Source organism: Gossypium hirsutum, chromosome A09 (genome assembly GCF_007990345.1).
Source record: "Gossypium hirsutum isolate 1008001.06 chromosome A09, Gossypium_hirsutum_v2.1, whole genome shotgun sequence".
NCBI classification, from domain to species: Eukaryota; Viridiplantae; Streptophyta; class Magnoliopsida; order Malvales; family Malvaceae; genus Gossypium; species Gossypium hirsutum.
In genome coordinates, this window is record NC_053432.1 from 79,317,776 (window position 1) to 79,336,993 (window position 19,218).

The 19,218-nt window shown below is 31.0% G+C and overlaps 2 protein-coding genes across 9 annotated transcripts; both read left to right on the forward strand.

Annotated features, from left to right (window-relative positions):
• Positions 1 to 6,061: 6,061 nt before the first annotated feature.
• LOC107930186 (protein HLB1) lies at positions 6,062 to 10,995 on the forward strand. 2 transcript variants are annotated; one of them, XM_016861773.2, is made up of 14 exons: positions 6,062 to 6,661; positions 7,346 to 7,468; positions 7,574 to 7,643; positions 7,816 to 7,929; positions 8,119 to 8,202; positions 8,521 to 8,571; positions 8,685 to 8,714; positions 8,848 to 8,910; positions 9,038 to 9,103; positions 9,273 to 9,401; positions 9,626 to 9,661; positions 9,946 to 10,065; positions 10,390 to 10,578; positions 10,706 to 10,995. In XM_016861773.2, the coding sequence occupies exons 1-14, from the start codon at positions 6,426 to 6,428 to the stop codon at positions 10,814 to 10,816; spliced, it is 1,422 nt and encodes a 473-aa protein (XP_016717262.2). In that variant the 5' UTR covers positions 6,062 to 6,425; the 3' UTR covers positions 10,817 to 10,995. The 2 variants fall into 2 exon arrangements, with proteins under 2 accessions (XP_016717262.2, XP_016717261.2); XM_016861772.2 differs by having other exon boundaries at positions 6,245 to 6,661; positions 9,038 to 9,184.
• A 1,048-nt stretch (positions 10,996 to 12,043) lies between these two features.
• LOC107930260 (MYG1 exonuclease) lies at positions 12,044 to 18,794 on the forward strand. 7 transcript variants are annotated; one of them, XM_041077009.1, is made up of 9 exons: positions 12,062 to 12,964; positions 13,200 to 13,346; positions 13,524 to 13,622; positions 13,839 to 14,030; positions 14,202 to 14,321; positions 14,771 to 14,842; positions 15,089 to 15,362; positions 16,004 to 17,188; positions 18,268 to 18,794. In XM_041077009.1, the coding sequence occupies exons 1-7, from the start codon at positions 12,704 to 12,706 to the stop codon at positions 15,104 to 15,106; spliced, it is 909 nt and encodes a 302-aa protein (XP_040932943.1). In that variant the 5' UTR covers positions 12,062 to 12,703; the 3' UTR covers positions 15,107 to 15,362; positions 16,004 to 17,188; positions 18,268 to 18,794. The 7 variants fall into 7 exon arrangements, with proteins under 7 accessions (XP_040932944.1, XP_040932946.1, XP_040932945.1 ...); XM_016861864.2 differs by having other exon boundaries at positions 16,004 to 16,169; XM_041077010.1 differs by lacking the exon at positions 16,004 to 17,188 and having other exon boundaries at positions 12,044 to 12,964.
• The last annotated feature ends 424 nt before the right edge of the window (positions 18,795 to 19,218 follow it).

Consider the following 19,218-nt stretch of genomic DNA (forward strand, 5'->3'; position numbering starts at 1 on the left):
AAGAATGTTTTTATAAGAATTAAAAAAACTGCTATTCTTACATGCAATTATATTGTTTTATTAATTCTGTCGAGATTTTAGTTTCAAATTTTAATTTTATTTTAATGTATGGTGTTTAAAGTTATCTATAATTTAAAACTTATTATTATCTTTATTATTAATGTGACTAAAATAATAATTAAAAAATGAAGTATTTTGAAACTTAAATAACTATCATATCAAACTCAAACTTTTTATATTCTTAAATTTAAATTAAATCATTATTAGATTTTTATTATTTTATTGCAACTAAACAATTATTTTCATCAATTTCTTTTTTAAAATTGATGATGTTTTTAATCGATTTTTGTTCAATAAATGACTTAATTAGATAAAAATAGATGTTTAAAATCTTTACGACATTTTGAATGATTAAGTTCAAAAAAAAAATTATCGAAGAAATACATTTGATTGAATAAACAAAGTACCACAATATCAACAACAAAGAAAAAACACACCAACAAAATAGCAGAGAAAAATAAGAGCTTGACAAAGTTAAAAGAGTAGACATAAGATCAATTCTACTAATGTTAGGCAGAGCTAGCAAGCTCTCCTTATTCAAGATAAACACCAAGAAAGATGGTAGGTAATGAATCCAACCCTCCAAACACATATCTACTTTAGCATGCTTAATTACTTAGTCCATAGCTTTGTTAGCATCCTTCTAATCAAGTTTAAAATAATTAATGATAGACTCTTCTGCTTTGTTGCATTGCAACCATACAACAACAAAAGTTGTTTTAATTTGTTTTTTCTTGTTGTACAAAAAATGGTGAACATTAAGGTTAATTTGTAAATAAAAAAGTAGTCCCCTTTTGAGATTTAAAAATCATCCAGCGTAATTTTGAATTTTAAAAAAATGTATAATATTTGCGGTTAGCTTAAATATGGTTAAAATGTGAGGATTTGACATTTCAACAAACAAAGATTTGCTATTTATAGTAAAAATGTCAAGTCATTAACTAAATCTACTTATGACATACAAGCAATTATTTTACAAATATATAAAAATATTTTTATTTCTAAAAGAGTTTCAAAATTTTTTAAAGTTTTAAAATATTAAAAAAATAGTTTAAATATGAAATATTTATTTTTATATTATAGAAAATAAAATTAATTATAAAGTAAACACAAATAAAATTCATTTAGGATAATAAAAATATTTCAACTTATGTATCAAAAACCGTTAAAACATTACTATTTAATTTGCTTTTGGATTTTTCTGTTTTTTAAAAATTCAAACATGAATGATGAGTGTGTCATGAATATTTATAACCTATATAAAAATATCAATTTAGAAAAAAAAATTGAACTAATATAAATATGTATTATTTTTTATCATAGTATTAATTTCATATTTAAAAATAAAAAATTAATGTCAAAATAAAAATGGTCATAATTATACATTTAAAAATAACTATATTTAATAGAAATTGTGATAATTACACATTTAAAAATAATTATAATTTAATGTATAATTATTAGCTAAAAAAGTTATGCTAATTTTATTGATGTTATTACTTAAATAGAATTTTAAGCATATTAATTATCACTTAATTAGTATTAGAGTTAATTCGTTAATTAATTATTATTTTGAATAATATCACTTTACATTAATTATATAAAATAAAACTATATTGTATATTGAATATGCTAATGCATTTGAAAATAATTTATTATAATATTTTAAAATTAAAAAATTAATATATTTTAATTATATTTAATAATTTAAATAAAGAATATTATTATAATTATGTAAATCAATGTAAGTTAATAAACAGTAAAATGTTAATCATAATGCAAGTTGTTTGAGAGGATGGAAAAGGTGTAACGATCAAATCTAAATAATTAGAAAAAGACAACTTAGTCAATATATATTTGGGAAGAATATAAATTGAAGAAAACTGGTTCATGGAATAATAAATATGATAATTCGTGTATATTTATTTTATATAGTTTTATCATATTGTAAATATAAATATTTTAAAATTTTAGATAAAAAAATCATATTTTTTAAAATATGTATATTATCGAGAGTTTAGGATTATTATGGTTTTTATAGGCGCAAACTTAGTATTAATTTCTACTCTTTCATCTTAATTGTTTTGCACTTTTTTTGTATAATGAGATTAAAAATTGACGCATGCAATGACTCAACACGCAATTATGCAAGTAGGCTTTTTCCTTTTTTAGAATATGTGCCCAATTACTTTTCCTGTTTATATACACTTACCATTCATGAATATTTCCAATTATGGTATGAGATTGGTGTATCTGTTTTTTTTTTTCAAATAAAACAAACTTCTTTTAATTTGTTTTTTTCTTGTTCTACGAAATAAAAATTATTTTTAAAAAAATAAATATACATTTGATATTTTATATTTATAAATTTATATTTTATAGTATTCTTTGTCAAACAAACACGATATAAATATATTTTTTATAAAATATATATTATATTGCAATTTCCTTTTAACAATTGAAATTTATTTTATAATAATCAATATCATATATAATCTTAATAATAAATAATGTTTAATTCAAACTTAATTTAAATTACATATATGAGAGTACATACTAACACATTAGAGTTGTAAGGGATAAATGAAGCTAAGTATTATCTAAAAAAATACTCATATTTATATACTAGATTAAAATATGTCATAAGTCCTTGTACTCTTCGTAAATTTAAAATTTAGTCCAGTACTTTAATTTTTGGGTTAGTCCTACTTTTTAGATATCAAAATTTAAGTTCAGTTGCTAGCATTATTAAAATAATTTATTAAATTCATTTTCATTATAAAAATATTTTTTAGTTATATGAATATCAAGTATTTTTTATTTAAAAATGTGAAATCAACAAAATTGACAAAAATTTTTTAACAATCTTAACAGTTGGACTTGATTTTCAAATATGAAATTTAGAGATACTAAATTTTTGAAAATAAAAAGTACAATTACTAAATTTCAAATTTGTGAAGATTACATAGACTTATGGCATATTTTATTCTTTATATTACAAAACAACTTATTATTAAAATATTAATATTGAATATTTTTCGAAGAATATTATTTAAAGTTATTATTTTTAAATAAAATTGAAATATTAAATAATTTATTAAAACAATAAATTATATCAATCATTTATTATATGATTAGATATAGATAATTAAATATATATGTTTAATAATATTAAAAATTATAATATTTTATTAATTTTAAATATTTTTAAAAATAAAAATAAAAAATATAATTAATATAACATATTTAAGTTAATTTTTATATAAAAATAAAATCACTCATGAAAAATTTTTTTTCTAAAAAATGACTTGCGCTCTTGAAAAATATAAGTTATTTTATAGTAAAAATAATTTATTTTCAATTAACCTGTAAATTATTTTCAGTTAACTAAGTTATTTTTCATGAAACAAATACAAAAAATATAAAAAAATATAATGATAAAAATATAATTTAATCCTCTAAAATTTTATCATTCATCTCTTACTCATTAAATGATTTTCAGATTCGCTGTTTAGTTGGAAACAAAATGAGCATCACCCATTTACTAGAAGAAGAAGCCACTGTTTGGCAATGTCTTCCACAAATGTCTGGAAAGAAATTGAAAGGTCAGTCATTCCAAATAAGATTCGCCCATATTTTTAACACTGTTAAACCCATAATAAAACAAGAATATTAAGTGGCTCAAAAAGTTTGAAGTATCAAAATTAAAATATATATATATAATTTACGGTGAATAAAGCCAAAAAGAAAAAGAAAAAAATCAGTTGAGATTTTACTGTAGAAATCCAACGTGACTGAGAACAAACCTATAGGAATGCTCGTAATTTAATAGTGTGTCTAAAGTTAATTACTTTAGAAATCCAACGTGAGTGAGAACCAAAGTTTGATAAGTACACCTGCCCAAAAATGAATATGTATCACACAATCTTCTTTTCTTATCACTAACGTATTAGGTTTATCTATTCAAGGTTCCAACTTAAGGAAAATAATAGTAAAGCTCGAAACTTCATTAACAAACTGTGATTATAGCTTTTGCAGCTTGTCTATCAGATGCAAAGCCCTATAAACCCTAACTAACAAGTATCATGGGTGGTGTATAGCTGACTTATGCCTATTGGTGCCATCACAACATGAATAGTGATACCACAGTATTTGGTTAAGTTTAGTTAAATCTCATTTTTAAAATTTAAGTTCAGATAATACAGAATTGAACTATTTAAGCTCAAGCTTGATTATTAATTTTTGTATTTAAATTTGAACTTAAGTTTAATTAAACTAGTCCGTATTCAAATATATTAATAAAAGGTCGTCCGGTCCATAAAACTTGATTTGAATGACTCATTTTGATTCGATTGATAGTTCAAACTCGGCTTAATAATTATCAAATTGAATTCAAACTTTTCAAGTCAAATTCACTTTTGAGTACTAGTTTCTCATTTACAACTAGCCACATCCATTTGATCATTATGGTTTAGAAACAAACTACATAGATGAACGAAATAAAAATAATATAAACAATATTAAAAACAAAGATTAATAACAATCATTTTTTATACAAAAATAATAACCATTGATAAAGTAATAAAAATATAAATAATTTTATTAATTAAATTTTAAATATGATATATTATTAGTGCATGAATTTATGTATCATTAATGAATCACAACAATATATTTTATGAAGGAATAAAATAAAAAATAATAAAGAATCTGTAAAAAAACTTATAAACATAACTAAAAATTAAATATAATTTATTTATAAGTATTATGCTTAAATAAATTTATTTTGTTTATAGATTCTTCACTCTTCACTATTTTTTATTTGTAAATAAAAAGTTAGGCCAATCTCATAGCATTGTCGGAAAAATATGAAATATGAAATATGAAATATAGTAAATAAACAGTTAACAAGGAAAATTATAAAAGTAATTTTAATTTTATTTAATTTATAATTAAATTTATTTTTTATAAAGTAAAAATAAATATTTCATATTTAAATTAATTTTTTTAATATTTTAAAAAAATTAAAACTCTTTTAGAATATAAAAAAATATTTTTATATATTTGTAAAATAATTGCTTATATGTCATTAGTAGATTTAGATAATGACTTGACATTAGATCGGAAAGTTGGAGACCGAGAGTAGGAGAAAAGGTTGAAAATGCTTTGAGAAGAAGAGAAATGGAGACTCTTAGAAGAATAAGGAGAAGAAAAAGTAGAAAAAAATATAGAAAGTTGACACCAAAGGTAGGGAAATGAAAATTGATAATGAAAAAATACTGTTAATGGCAGCTTCAATTTGGTATTGCATAATTAATATTACAGTTTAGGGATCAAAATGTAATAAATCAATAATTAAATATTAAAATTGTACATGCGAATTAAATGAATTAAACAAAAATAATTAAGTAATCTTATATTTTAATACATTTATTATAAAAAAATTATATTTCTTATATCTACATGCTCCTTCGGGAGCGATGGGTGGTTTACCGACAAGGACTTGATTAACATTGCATATAAAAGCAATATCAGGACAAAAGAAAAGATGAGCATGATCGTATGTCATCGTACAAATCGCCTTAGGATTTCGATTTTCTGACTGCTCTGGAGAAAAAGAATAATCCATTGCCACATTGAACTTATTTGTTACACTCAAATTGGTAGATGAATTTGTGAATCATTTGCCTCTCAGACATCATGCAAGCCCCCCCTACTATATGCTTCCACTACAAGAAAAATGGGGTTTTCTCCTACAAACCAGTGGATTTAAGAGGCTTGACACCAAAACACCAACCAAGAGCTTACAAATCAGCTTGTGAGTATCTACCCCAACATGTTCCACTACTTCACACAAGTCTCCCAGAAAAGAAAAACTTTATATATATATATAATAAGTGTCGTTCCAATAAGTGGAAGGCAATGATTAAAGTGAAAATTTTGGTGGCAGACATACTTCTGAGCTATTTATAAATTACACAACAAAAGTAATACGAATGTAACACTATCTTAATCTATTTAATTAATATTCGTATTCAAAATCTGTAATAACATTGATAATTAATATATTGTGTATGTTTTATTATATAATATTTAGGTTAGGCCTTGTTTTAATTATTTTTGTATACTAGTGTCAAAATATTCGCCTATGTTTATTAATTTAATTATAAGGAGTGAATTATATACTGGTAATATCCTTGCTTCATCTTCATTCTTTCAGTTCACCATATTTTTATAGATCCTTCTAACGTCTCGGGCTGATGTTTTTTTATTATCTGTTTTGCCTCACTGCACTGTTTCTTCGCTCTGCATTGATCTTCTTCTATTCCATTCTGGCATAGCACGCCAATCTCTCGTTCAACGCAATGTCAGAAACGTCTCAGGAATCCGAAGCCAAACCGGAACTGAAAAAAACAGGTATGGATCCGAAAGCGGTGAAGGACAAAGCGAGCTCGATCCGATTGAGTGAGGCAGCCAAGCCAGCATCCATCTCCCACATTGCTCGTCCGGAAGTGCTAAAAGAAGAAGGCAACCGGACCTCCACCATCAGACGGCTAAGTGATTTGAAAAGCGACGATGATGATGCAGGCTCTCCTAATAGGTATTTTTGTTTTCCTTTCTCTTTTGGATTTTCAATTGATCAAATAGTTACGCTTTTTAATTTATAATTGAAATGATCATGATTTGTGTAGAAATCTCTGCATCTTTGGAGTTTTCTCTTAATTCGTCTCCTTAATATACATATGGAAAATTATTAAAGTTTCAACTGATCATTAAACTACGGTCTTTCTTGTTTTATATCCTGACAATGGAGAAGCTGGAAAAACGTTTTGGTTTTTGAATATCAATTGGCAGGCCACTAGATTCAATTAAGTAGACATGGCGGTTGTTGCATTATTTCGTATTGTAGTCGTATTTTAAGATTTTTGAGATATCAGTGCATTCATGTCATGTTCATCTCATATTTTAGTTATTTTTTTGTATTGTATTCATGTTTTTCTTTTTCTTTTTTTTTTTGTATCAGTGAATGTGCCTTGAATTTGAAGTTTGACATTAAATGTAATCTTATTCCATCTCTTAACTTGGATGAAGGAAGAGTCCTTAGTTTTAGGATCTTGAACTTAATAGAATCAAGTTTATTTTCTGGTTATTGTGCTGCTAACCGTGAAAACCTTTCTTGGTCTCGTTGGAATAAGCATGAGATCATCTCGTTTCTCCTTGTATTTCCGGTATTTCTTGTGCTTGCAAATTATATCATTTTCTGCCCTGTGACTTCTTGTTGCAGTCAAGAAAGCACCCAACAACAATCCTACCAAAATAATGCTGCAATTGAGTTGATCAATAGTGTCACAGGTGCTGATGAGGAGGGCAGGTCTCGCCAACGGGTTCTCGTATATGCTGCCAGGAGGTACTAACTTTTCTGTTTCACACTTCACTGTTGCATTAAATTCTATATCTTGCTGTTTCAGAGTCCTGCTATTCCATAGTGGTGATTTCCAGTCAAATTTTGTAGGTATGCTAGTGCTCTGGAGAGAAACCCAGAAGATTATGATGCTCTTTACAACTGGGCATTGGTTCTTCAGGTTTTTTTATACTGATTCAATTTGAGTAACATTGTTCAGAATTATGTGTCATCTCCTCCTACACATATTTGGACAGGACAGCTCGCATTACATTGTCAACTTAAGCATACTTTAATTTTTGTAAAATGCATCAGAGTGTATTATGTCCACACTTTTCTTATTGGGCTTGCAGGAAAGTGCAGATAATGTTAGTCCAGATTCTACTTCACCTTCTAAAGATTCCTTACTAGAGGAGGCTTGTAACAAGTATGATGAGGCAACTCGTCTTTGCCCTACATTTCATGATGTATGTATGCTTGTCGATGTCTGATTGTCCTGTTGCACTACAACAAATTTATGATCTTTCAAATATTGTTTCAATGCACAAGCCAGACGAGAAACTGAAAAAAACAATAGAAAGCAATCTGTAACTGTATAAGTACAAATGTGTATACACAGAGAGGAGTCTGTATAAATATATTTCCTTGCTTGACAGGCTTTCTACAACTGGGCAATAGCAATATCTGATCGAGCAAAAATGCGTGGTCGGACCAAGGAGGCTGAAGAACTATGGGAGCAGGTTCTGATTATATAAATTTGGTATTTCAGTAATAGACTTTTGTACGAGTAACGCTAGCCTTTCATTGGAAATTTTCAATTTCTTGTCATGGATAACCTTTTGTATAATCCATTTCAATGAGAGCAAAGAACCATCGAAATTGGTTATTGACCGTGGCTTTTTGGTATATATTCATTCTAGAATTTAGTACAGAAATACATTGTCCTTGTGGTAGTGCTGCGTAGAAATCCTCGGCCTTCTCTGTTAAATGCCTTGTAGTGAATAAAACCCAAGACATTGAGTTTTCGAAAGCGTAATCTTATTGTGATGGTTTTGCAGGCAACGAAAAACTATGAAAAAGCTGTCAAACTCAACTGGAACAGTCCTCAGGTATATTTGAAGTAGTTGTTGGTTGGTGTTGAAATTCTGCTATCTAGAATGACTCCATCTTTCATTTTTATTCTTTCTGTTAGTAATTCTAAGGATTCTTGTTTCTCTTTCAGGCGCTAAACAATTGGGGACTAGCTCTTCAGGTTAACTATGTTTTAGTGATGTTGATATTCTAATCAGCCTTATTTATCTCCATTTCATACAAAATAGATGCTGGACGTACTTCTGCAGAGTTAAATAATGCTTTGCTTTTCATTCTTATTTTGTATTGTTTAGGAACTCAGTGCGATTGTTCCAGCACGAGAGAAGCAAAAAATTGTGAGGGCTGCAATTAGTAAGGTACAAAAGTCATTTGGAGAAATAAAAGTGCTTGGATGGTTATAGGAACAACCAGCAGAATTAGTTCATCGTTTGATACTTGAAGATGCAAATTCTGCTCTTATGATATCCTTTACTTCTAATGTAGTTTCGTGCCGCAATACAATTGCAATTTGATTTCCATCGAGCAATATACAACCTAGGAACAGTTTTGGTAAGTTTGTTGGTTCCTACCAGGTCTTGTACTGGATTGCGTGATCCTAATCTCACCTATAATTCATTCCTTTGTGAATTAGTAAGAAAATAATGCCTTCATCATCTAAACATTTCATTCAAGTGAAGCATTAATTCGGAATTTGAAATGTGTATATTTTTAACTGCAGTATGGGCTAGCTGAGGATACCACAGGAACTGGAGGCTCGACAAATCCAAAAGAAGTTTCCTCAAATGAGCTGTATAACCAATCTGCTATCTATATTGCAGCCGCTCATGCATTGAAACCAAATTACTCAGTAAGAAATCTATGTGTTTTTGGACCACAGAGTTTTGGTTAGATTTAATATCACTTTTAGGCTATACAGATGGCATAATTATTGGCTAATGAAATTTTTCGGCATAAATTTACAAGAAAGAAAATGATATACCTCTTTTTCTTCTTAATTTAGAGTTTCAGAGTTATGCAATTTGACTTCTCAGTTTGTGGATATCTTCTTATTTGACGTTTTAAACTTTACAGGTTTACAGCAGTGCATTGAAGCTTGTTCGTTCAATGGTCAGTATTGATCTTTGAACTATATATTTGAGGTTTATTCCCTCCTAAATTGATTGAATATTCCGTAAGCATTGTTGAGTCTGTTGGCTATGAGAACAATATCTTGCTCTGTTTCCTGGTTAATTAGCATTTTCCTGGATTTTTTAAAATTATTATTGGAGTAATATATTTTAGTGTAATCCATGTATTTCATATTTCTTTCTGTCAGCGCATCAGTGCTGTTTTAAACTGCCAATTATCGGTTCACTATATTTTCTATTATTTTCTGACAATATTTTTGACAGCTACCTTTACCCCATCTCAAAGAGGGAAATATGACTGCACCACCAGTAGGAAACGCAATTGCACCGCATCGTGATTGGAAGAGAACAGAATTCTTTTTGAATCATGAAGCACTTCAACAGGTAAAAAGCTGATTGGTTTTTCGTTGTCTATTGCAAATAAATATCAAGTTCAATTTTCTCTTTTTTCCTGGAACAAGGGATTCATTTCTTCAAGCATTTGATATTTAATGTCTGAACTTAAGTGGAATGAATCATAGAGTATGAGCAAAACTATATTTGTTGTAGATCACTATCATAATAAATTCCAGGATGTTATGCATGCAAGGCAAAATCAAATTAAATTGCTATGCAGGGTCGATTCAATATACTACTGGTTTATATTGGTTTATCCTCGTGCCTTTCATTTTCTTCCTCTATGTCCTCTGCCGTTTTCCAATTGAGCAGGTCATCAAAGCCGAGCAGAAACAAGCTTCTCGAAGCCTCTCTGGCACAATTGCAGAAGTAACAAATGAAGAAAACTCAGCTATCAGAGTTGAGATTCCAGATATTGTGTCTGTATCATCATGTGCTGATCTGACTCTACCACCAGGTGCAGGCCTCTGCATTGATACTACCCATGGTCCAATTTTTCTGGTAAGTATCATGCTTTTATTAAAGGAACGATATCTTTCACACTTTCAGAAAACTTGACAACTATGCTATTTAGCAATATACGAATAGCAATCCAGCTTTAGTGAGTATTGTCTGTTCTTCCTTTCAGGTTGCTGACTCGTGGGAATCTCTAGACGGATGGCTTGATGCTATCCGCTTAGTTTACACAATTTACGCACGAGGTAAGACCGATGTTCTCGCCGGTATCATTACAGGCTAAGTATTGTGTTGAGCGTACATTTTGTCCAAGTCCTTTAGATCTGTCTTCGATTTTGATCTTGTATATCATCAAATATTTTGGAATAATGTAAGGTTGAGCTAACTTTTATGTCAAATTATTCATTTGGCATTTAGATGATAATATATTTCTTCTGCTGCTTATAAGGCATTTCCATTCTATCTTCACTAAGACTTGGGAGTTTATTTTTCTTAAAAAGTAAATATAACTAGGCATCCACCATGTTGCAATTGCTGCGAGCTTCGTGTCCTCGAACCGGCATTCGAGCTCTTTTAATCTTCTGTCTTGAACATTTTGTCCCGAAGCAGTGAGAATCCACAGCATCATCCCGATTATTAGTCTGGAAGCAACGGCTACGAACGTCAGGTCAGCCTTCTTTGTATTCTTTTGTGCCAAACAAACAAAAAAAAAAAGCATTCATGTCGGTTTCACAATCAATCAAAGCAGTAGTAAGCAGCCAAAGTATCAGCCATCAACGGCCCAAAATGCATGCTTACCCACACACACAAAGAGGAAACTATGATTCACTATTGAAAAGTTGAAACATGATCAAGTGAAAGCCTTGTCGATGGCGAAAAAGCTGTTTCCGTATCTAATTGGCAAAAAAATGGTAGGATTGCAAATGTTAATGAAATCATAAGAGACAACAGATAATTATCTGTACCTCTTCTAATATTAGAAGAGAAAAATCTAATATGCATGTCTAAATATGTATGAAATATAAGTGTCCAACACAAATATGTTGAAAAAAAAAAAGAATCGACGCCACTCACCCCCACAAAATACATTGACATCTTAATTTTAGAAAGCATCTCTGTTAGGCAAAACCATGAAATCCACTAGCGGCAGACACATAAAGCCTCCACCAATGCATGTGAGGATACATTTCTTTACAGATTTCAGTCACTTCAATGACGGATTGAAGGCAAATATAATGTATAGATGAAGATGTCTATACTTCTAGTTCATGTAAAAGCAAATATTGTTCAAAATTGAACTGTTAATGGATTATATCAGATTGAGTTGCAGCTTAGAAAATTTTCAATTTCATCTAAATCAAGCTTGAACCAATTCGAATAATATATATTTTATTATTATTTTGTATTTCTATATTAATATAAATATTAATATTCGTTTTTATAATATATTTCATTTAAATTAGCCTCGCCCATAGTTCTAATTCAACTACCATTGCGCTGATTTTTGTCATGGAAGTTGTACAAAGAAGAGAGAGAGAGAGAGAGAGAGTAAAAGTTGCAAATAGAACCTTTATCTTTAATATCAAGCGAGAAAAAGAGAATATAGGAATTTGCCTGATGCTGAAGAACAATCAAGAAATGAGATCCGGAAGTGGGGGAATCCCTACAAATCCTGCTGAAAATCATCAACAATTGAATGACGATGATGATGATGGAAATGAACACTAGAATATGACCATAAATTAGCTTCATTAATTGTAATTGTTTTTTTTTTTGATCCTCCATTGTTTTTGCTTCCTTTTTTTTGGGGGGGGTAATCTGCTGTGTTTTTGCTGTTGATGGAATCTTTGCTATAAACTTATCATGGTTAATCAATTCGGATAATTGAAACAATTTCGTCTATTGAAAGGTTTAGAAATTTACTTAATCAATCCAGAATTCGAGATGAATAAGAAATCTATATCCAAGCCTACTTGCTTCTCTAAAATTATTTATTAAAATGAATTACAGTTATTTGTACATACTAACTAATATTTCTCAAAAGTAACATATATTTTTGGCTATTTAAATTTGTAGAACTCTTTTAAGTACAATTTAAAAAAAAAAGCTTCCATTTTTAGGGTTTATAAAGGTTTTAGTTGAGTGGCGAAAATTGGGAATTCAAGAAGCTATGTGGGCAATTACAAGAGGAGGGTTTTACCGGAAACTTCTCAACTTTCCCAAAACCATCTCCCGCCCTCTCATGGGTACCTCCAATCTCATTAGGGTGTCTTCCCTGGCTTACTCCACTGGCTCCCCCAACGATGTGCCTTCTAAGCGCGTTGGCACTCACAGCGGCAGCTTTCACTGTGACGAGGCTCTTGGCTGCTTCATGATTTGTCTCACTAACAAGTTCTCCAACTCCGAGATTGTCCGTACCAGAGACCCCAAGGTCATTCCCCCCCCCCACATTTTTTTCCTGTTGGATTAAGTAATAAAGTACGCAAATTATAAAATGGGTTTTCTTTTGGATCTTAAAACATGTTATCCTTTTGCTTTTTTCTACAAAGTTATTTTATTTCTTCTTTATCTGTTTGCAAGTTCTATACAGCTTATGTTATTCTGATTTAGCTTTTCTGAGCTTCCTCTTTTGAATGTCCTTTATAAAATTGATCCATATTTTGCAGGTATTGGAGGGTTTTGATGCTGTGCTTGATGTTGGAGGCGTATATGATCCAAGTCGTGATCGGTATGATCATCACCAGAAAGGATTTGAGGAGGTCTTCGGCCATGGATTTAATACAAAGCTTAGCAGTGCCGGGCTTGTTTATAAGGTATTCATTATTTCCAGTAGACAATTAAAGATCCCTTCTCACAGTTCCCTTCTTGTTGGTATTTTTTTTATTTGTGTTTTTCTCATCCAATGTTGGTAGAGTTTAATCCGAGCAATGATGTTTTTCAATTGTTTATGCTGTTTTCTCAATTATCAGTCAAATGTTCTTTGTATTTAGCATTTCGGCAAAGAGATAATAGCTAAAGAGCTTCAACTCGGTGAAGACCACCCAGATGTGCAAAGATTGTTTCTGGCCATTTACAAAAACTTCATGGAGGTACTTTCCTTTTCGATTCTTAAGTTTTTAAGTTCCATGCTTTCATTGTTCTATTAGCAATGAAAATTTCTAGCTTTCTTTTATTCAGGCTGGTCAGATACGATTAATGTGTGGTATTATTCTTCCTGTTGTTTTATTGGTTTTAATTTTTCTTCATTTGCCAAGTGATTACGGATTTGGATATTCATTGGGATATCATTTTCATGCTTATACCAGGCAATTGATGCGATTGACAATGGAATCAACCAGTTTGATACCGACAAGCCTCCGAGATATGTGAACAATACCAACTTATCCTCTAGGGTTGGAAGATTAAATTTAGACTGGTTGGATCACAATCAATCACCTGAGAAAGAGAATGAGGATTTCCAACAAGCAATGGCTTTAGCTGGTAGTGAGTTCTTAGATGTAAGGTTCTACGAAAATAAAAGAAAAAAATGCCAAAAAATACACTATTATTAGTATAGTCTTCTTAGTTCATGGCCAGTGTCCCGGATATGGTATTTTTTCTTCTTTCAGAAGGGACAAAAGTATGTACTGTGTTCTTTATATTTTAATAGTTTGATGACCATTTTTCAGAGTGTCCGGTTTCATGCAAAATCTTGGTTACCAGCAAGGTCAATTGTGATGGAGTGTATTGCAGATAGATATGATACAGACCCTAGCGGTGAAATTATGGTTTTTAAAAGGTTTACCCCTGTAAGTAGATGTTTCTAAGTTTTTCTTTTCTTCTTGTAGTTTTCTTCTTCCACTAATCCTACATGAGTGTATGGTATCTCTGGTTAGCGAGGTGCTTGTATATGAATAATCCTATGTTGCTCCAACTCTTTACTATTTTTTTCTTTTTGAAGCCTCCATGTCCTATGTATATCTGAATATAGGTATAAGGATATTGTCCTCCAAGGACTCTAAATAAATGAAATCTTGGAAAAAGATGAACATACCCCATTTCAGACTCATATCCATGTCTTGACACTTCAGCCATTTTGGTCCTTCAGTTGGTTTGAATTTTAATCAAATATGTTGGTGTGTGATTTTCAGCAGGATGAGAAATGAATCCATAGCTGACAAGTGACTGTGTCTTATTCTTGGCTTACCATTATACATCCTTTACTTACAACTAAGTATGGTTTTTGTGCATCCTACAGTGGAAGCTTCACATATTTGAGCTCGAGGAAGAGATGAAGGTTGATCCTCCTATTAAGTACGTTCTTTATGAGGTATGTATTTAGAACTATATTACTCCGACTCTTCATTTTCTTTTAAGAACTCATGTTTGATACTCGTGTCCAACACATTCAGATTTGTGTATATGAGAATGATGCTTTAAATATATGGAAAACCCAAACTGTGTCAGATAAATACCCATATCTGACACTAATCCTCTAATCTAAGCAATATAGCCCATTTTCCCTTCAAATATGTTCTAGAATTAGTCCTTGGATTAAATCCAATGTATTTTGCAGGATGATAGGGGCAAATGATGGCGAGTTCAGGCAGTAGCAATATCTCCTGATAGATTTGAGAGCCGAAAGCCTCTCCCAGCTCAATGGCGAGGCTTGACAGATGATGAACTCTCAAAGGAGGCTGGCATTCCGGGCTGTATCTTCGTCCACATTAGCGGGTTTACTGGTGGAAATCAAACTTATGAGGGTGCTCTAGCTATGGCAAGAACAGCTCTGAAGATATGATCAATCTAGGGAGATTGATTCCATTTGGGTATTTCAGTCACTCAACACGGTATCTCATACTTCATTCTATAACTTAACCTGGAATAGTTGATTTTGTAGAAACCAAAAAGTTAAAATTTAGGATGTAAAAAATGATGTCTTTTTTTATCTTGGTTTCCTTGACAACTATGTTCCACTGATCCGAATGCCATAAGAATGTATGATTACGAAGGGCATAGAAACAATAGAAAGGGCAGGGGATGATGGAGAGAGGAAAAATAAAAGAAAAAATGCTTATACAAAGGGCAATGAAAACGGCAGAAGTTTCCTTGATTATAAACGGATAGTCGGTGTATATTATTATCTATATGTACTATTAAAAGTTTCGAGACTAAATCGGTCTCGATACTTTGTCTTCGATAAGTTTTGAGGCTATTGACTTTGTTAGTCTTGATACTTGCAATGCTGGGTCTCTAAGACTTAACTATCAAAATGCCTTGGATGTTCTATTTACCATTGTTTAAAGGATTATATGAAAAGAGAAAAAAACAGTTGTAAGGGAGATCTGATGGATTTAGACCCTCGCTTTAGCCGTCCACAGATGTAATTATGTACTCTGCACAATGTAATGCAACACATGATACTAGAACGTGGATGTTCTCTTCTATCATGGTTAATGTCACCCATGTCTTACCTTGCATTTTATTTTAGGTATCTTATCGCCTCACACGCAACAGATTATCAGCTTCGACATGCTGGTGGTCGTGAAGTCTCAAACATGCGCAAAGTCCAAATATTTGGAATCAATGCTGATCGTTTTACTGTGAAGGAATTCATGTCTGATCTCTAGTGCTAGGTTTCGTTATTTGTTATTCCGGTATAATTTTAATATCCCAATACAGATAATGAAACTGAGAAGGGCATTGATCTTATTCTTCTATAATGAGATACTGTAACATCCACTTTTCTTTATCTATGTAGCATGCCTAAATTGCATGAAATGTGGCATGGGACAAATATATGAATATAATTGATTAATATGCAAAGGGTTTTAGTGTGCATAAAAAAGGTTTTAAAAAAAGGGAAAAGAGACTAAGAAGAACAGAGAAGAAAGGAAGCAGAAATTTTTTGAAGTTAAATTTAGGTTTTTCTATCACCTAGTGTGGTAAGTTTTATGATTTTATTATTATCTTTCGTACATGGTAAAGAAAAACTCAAAACTCTAACACCCTGTTTGGTTCAATGTAATGGAATAGCCATTACAATTCAATTCCATGGGCCCACCATAAACCCTTGTTTGGTTCACTGAAATGTCTATTACGGATGCTGCTGTTTAGTTTTTTATTCCCACTAAACACTGAATAGAGGTTGAATAGCATTCTTTGCCTCACCCTCTGAATGGCCATTCAGAGCACGGTAGGAATGCAAAAATATTTTTTTTTTCATTTTTGCCTCATTGTTTCGTCATCATCTCCTTTCTGCAGTTTCAACTACAGCCTCCATATTCACTACTTCTCCATTTACAAAGCCCTAAACACCATTGCCCCTCACCAACTCTCTGCAGTTCTTTTACTTTGTTTTTCATTTTCTTCGTTCCTAAAGTTTAGTTTAGCAACTCAAGTTTTTCTGGCTGTGATGAATCAAAATCCTCATCTATTTATTTTATGATCGTCTTTTGATATTGAAGAAAGCATTACCTCTTTTTCTTCTTTGTTTGAATTTTGTTTATTTTCTATGCTTTCATTTTGGTTTCTTTATCTTTGATCTAAGCCCTAAATCAAAAGCCATCAGGCATCAGTACCGCTGAACCCTGTTATATGTGCAATAAATCGTTAGATTCGTGCTTGAGACATCTTATGGAGGTCAAGGAACAAGGTCCCGTAATGCTTGAGTTCAGTTAGGTTTTCATTTCAATTGCCTTTTTTAGTAGAACCTGTCTGGAGGTAGCATGGAATTTATTCTTTGATGTCTTTTTCCCCTTGCTGTTTAGAGTCATCTGTGACTGCATTTTGTTTTATTTTGTTGTTGGCACCTGTGTTCAAGTCTTATATTTTACACTTCCATTGGCATATTTTTGGTGAATCCCTTCTTCACTAGGCCAAGGAAAGGTCTTAGTTTCCTAAAAAAAAAACTTTTAGTTTTTAATTTGAAGTATGAAGTGGAATATTTATGCTTGTCTTATTGCTTTTTTTTATTAAATTTCAATTCGAAAAAAAAATCAAAATTACTTAATTCCTGACTTGGTTTTTCTTATGTATCAATCGGAGTTTCTTTTTTAGCATGTTGTTTCTACTTGAATCTTCTTTTATGGAATCCAATCGATGCATGTTGATATAAGGTTTTGACCTAATGATTGGAACTTTAAGCTCTGGTTTGATTTCTGAGGGTTTATTATTATTTACATGATCATGGATTTGCAGGTTCATTTGCTGCCATTGCCACTTAACAGGCCTTTTGCAGATCTCTTTTAGCTCACTTTAGTAACTATGTTGTTTGTAGCCAATCTCCTCAGTATAGTCGTATGCTTATGCTTTAACACCGTGAATTGCTGGGTCCTCCTCCTATATGCTCAGGCTTGAATATGAGATATTATTTTTTGTGGAAGAAGATTTTGATTGGGGTATGGACCTATGGATAGGTTAATTGGTCTGTGGAAATTAGCTTTGTTAATTATACGACACATTTTTTCTTGTCGGCAAGAATTTTTTATTATATGAAGTGTCCTTTTCTTTTTCTTTTACCTCTGATTGTATGTGTTTGTGCTTTCGGATTTTGCCTTTGATAGTTGTTTTTTTTGGTTGTGTGAATGCTATATTGTGAAATTTTGGGGGAAATAATTCATCTGTCTATGAGTTTATTTTTTAGGCCAAATTTCTCTCCTCTCACTCTTTTCTCTCTCTTATTTTCCTGGTATTATAGTTTATTTTGTTGAATTTTACATTGTTTTGATGTTGTCTATGGAAATGATTTAATAGCGATTGCTGCAAGAGGGATGGAGACTTTGAGGCCTGCTTTATAAAGGTTATACATGACAAGGGCTTCTGCATATAGAGATGCTCTTAAGAGTTTCATAGAAGGATATCAAGAAGGTATCCAGCAGATCATGGGTAAAAAGGAAGATTCTTCTAAAGCACAGCAAGAAGGCAATACTGATAAAAATTCAACTTGATAGCTGATAAGTGCATAATTGGAGATGCATGTGAGTACTTCTCCAGCATACCTATTGTAGATACAAGTTTAGAGATTTGGTGGTGCTGGGTTGGCATGAAATCACAAGAATGATATATGTCCTGAGAATTTTCCTGTATTGAGAAAGTGACCTTTAGAAACTACAAATATAATGGGAATCTCCATTGACAATGGTGATGCTCTTTCATTCTTGTCATTTCATATTTATTAATTTTTGTTATAGTTTTAGTATTCAACGTGCTTGAGCTTGGAGAAATGTAAAGAACCTTAATGCTTTATGTCTTTGTTAAGTGCAACTGAAGAATTACTTAGATATCTGCTGCCAGCTGCTTGATGATCTAGTCTGATGAATGAGTTACAATCTGTTCATCTTTGCTACTTCTAGTTTCAATACATTAACTCTGTTAATCTTAGTTTGAGATGATGTGAATGTGGTTAGTTATTTCTTTGCTGCTCGTGGGTTAGTAAAATAGCTTGATATGTTAATTATTGATGCTCTTGAGTAAATTTAGTTTGGTAAATGGATAGTCTTGGATCAGAGTAGCTCTTGACCATATTATATAAGGTATGGTCAATGAAAGCAAAAATGCTAATGTCATCGAGGCGTCTTTACTAGATTTAGTTGGTATTGTTGTGTGTGAAAAGCTAGTATTCTAACAGTCTAGCTTCCATGTTTTCTGTTCTAACTCTAATGAACTTAGTATGTTGGTGAAAAGTTAATTGCTTAATAGATTAGC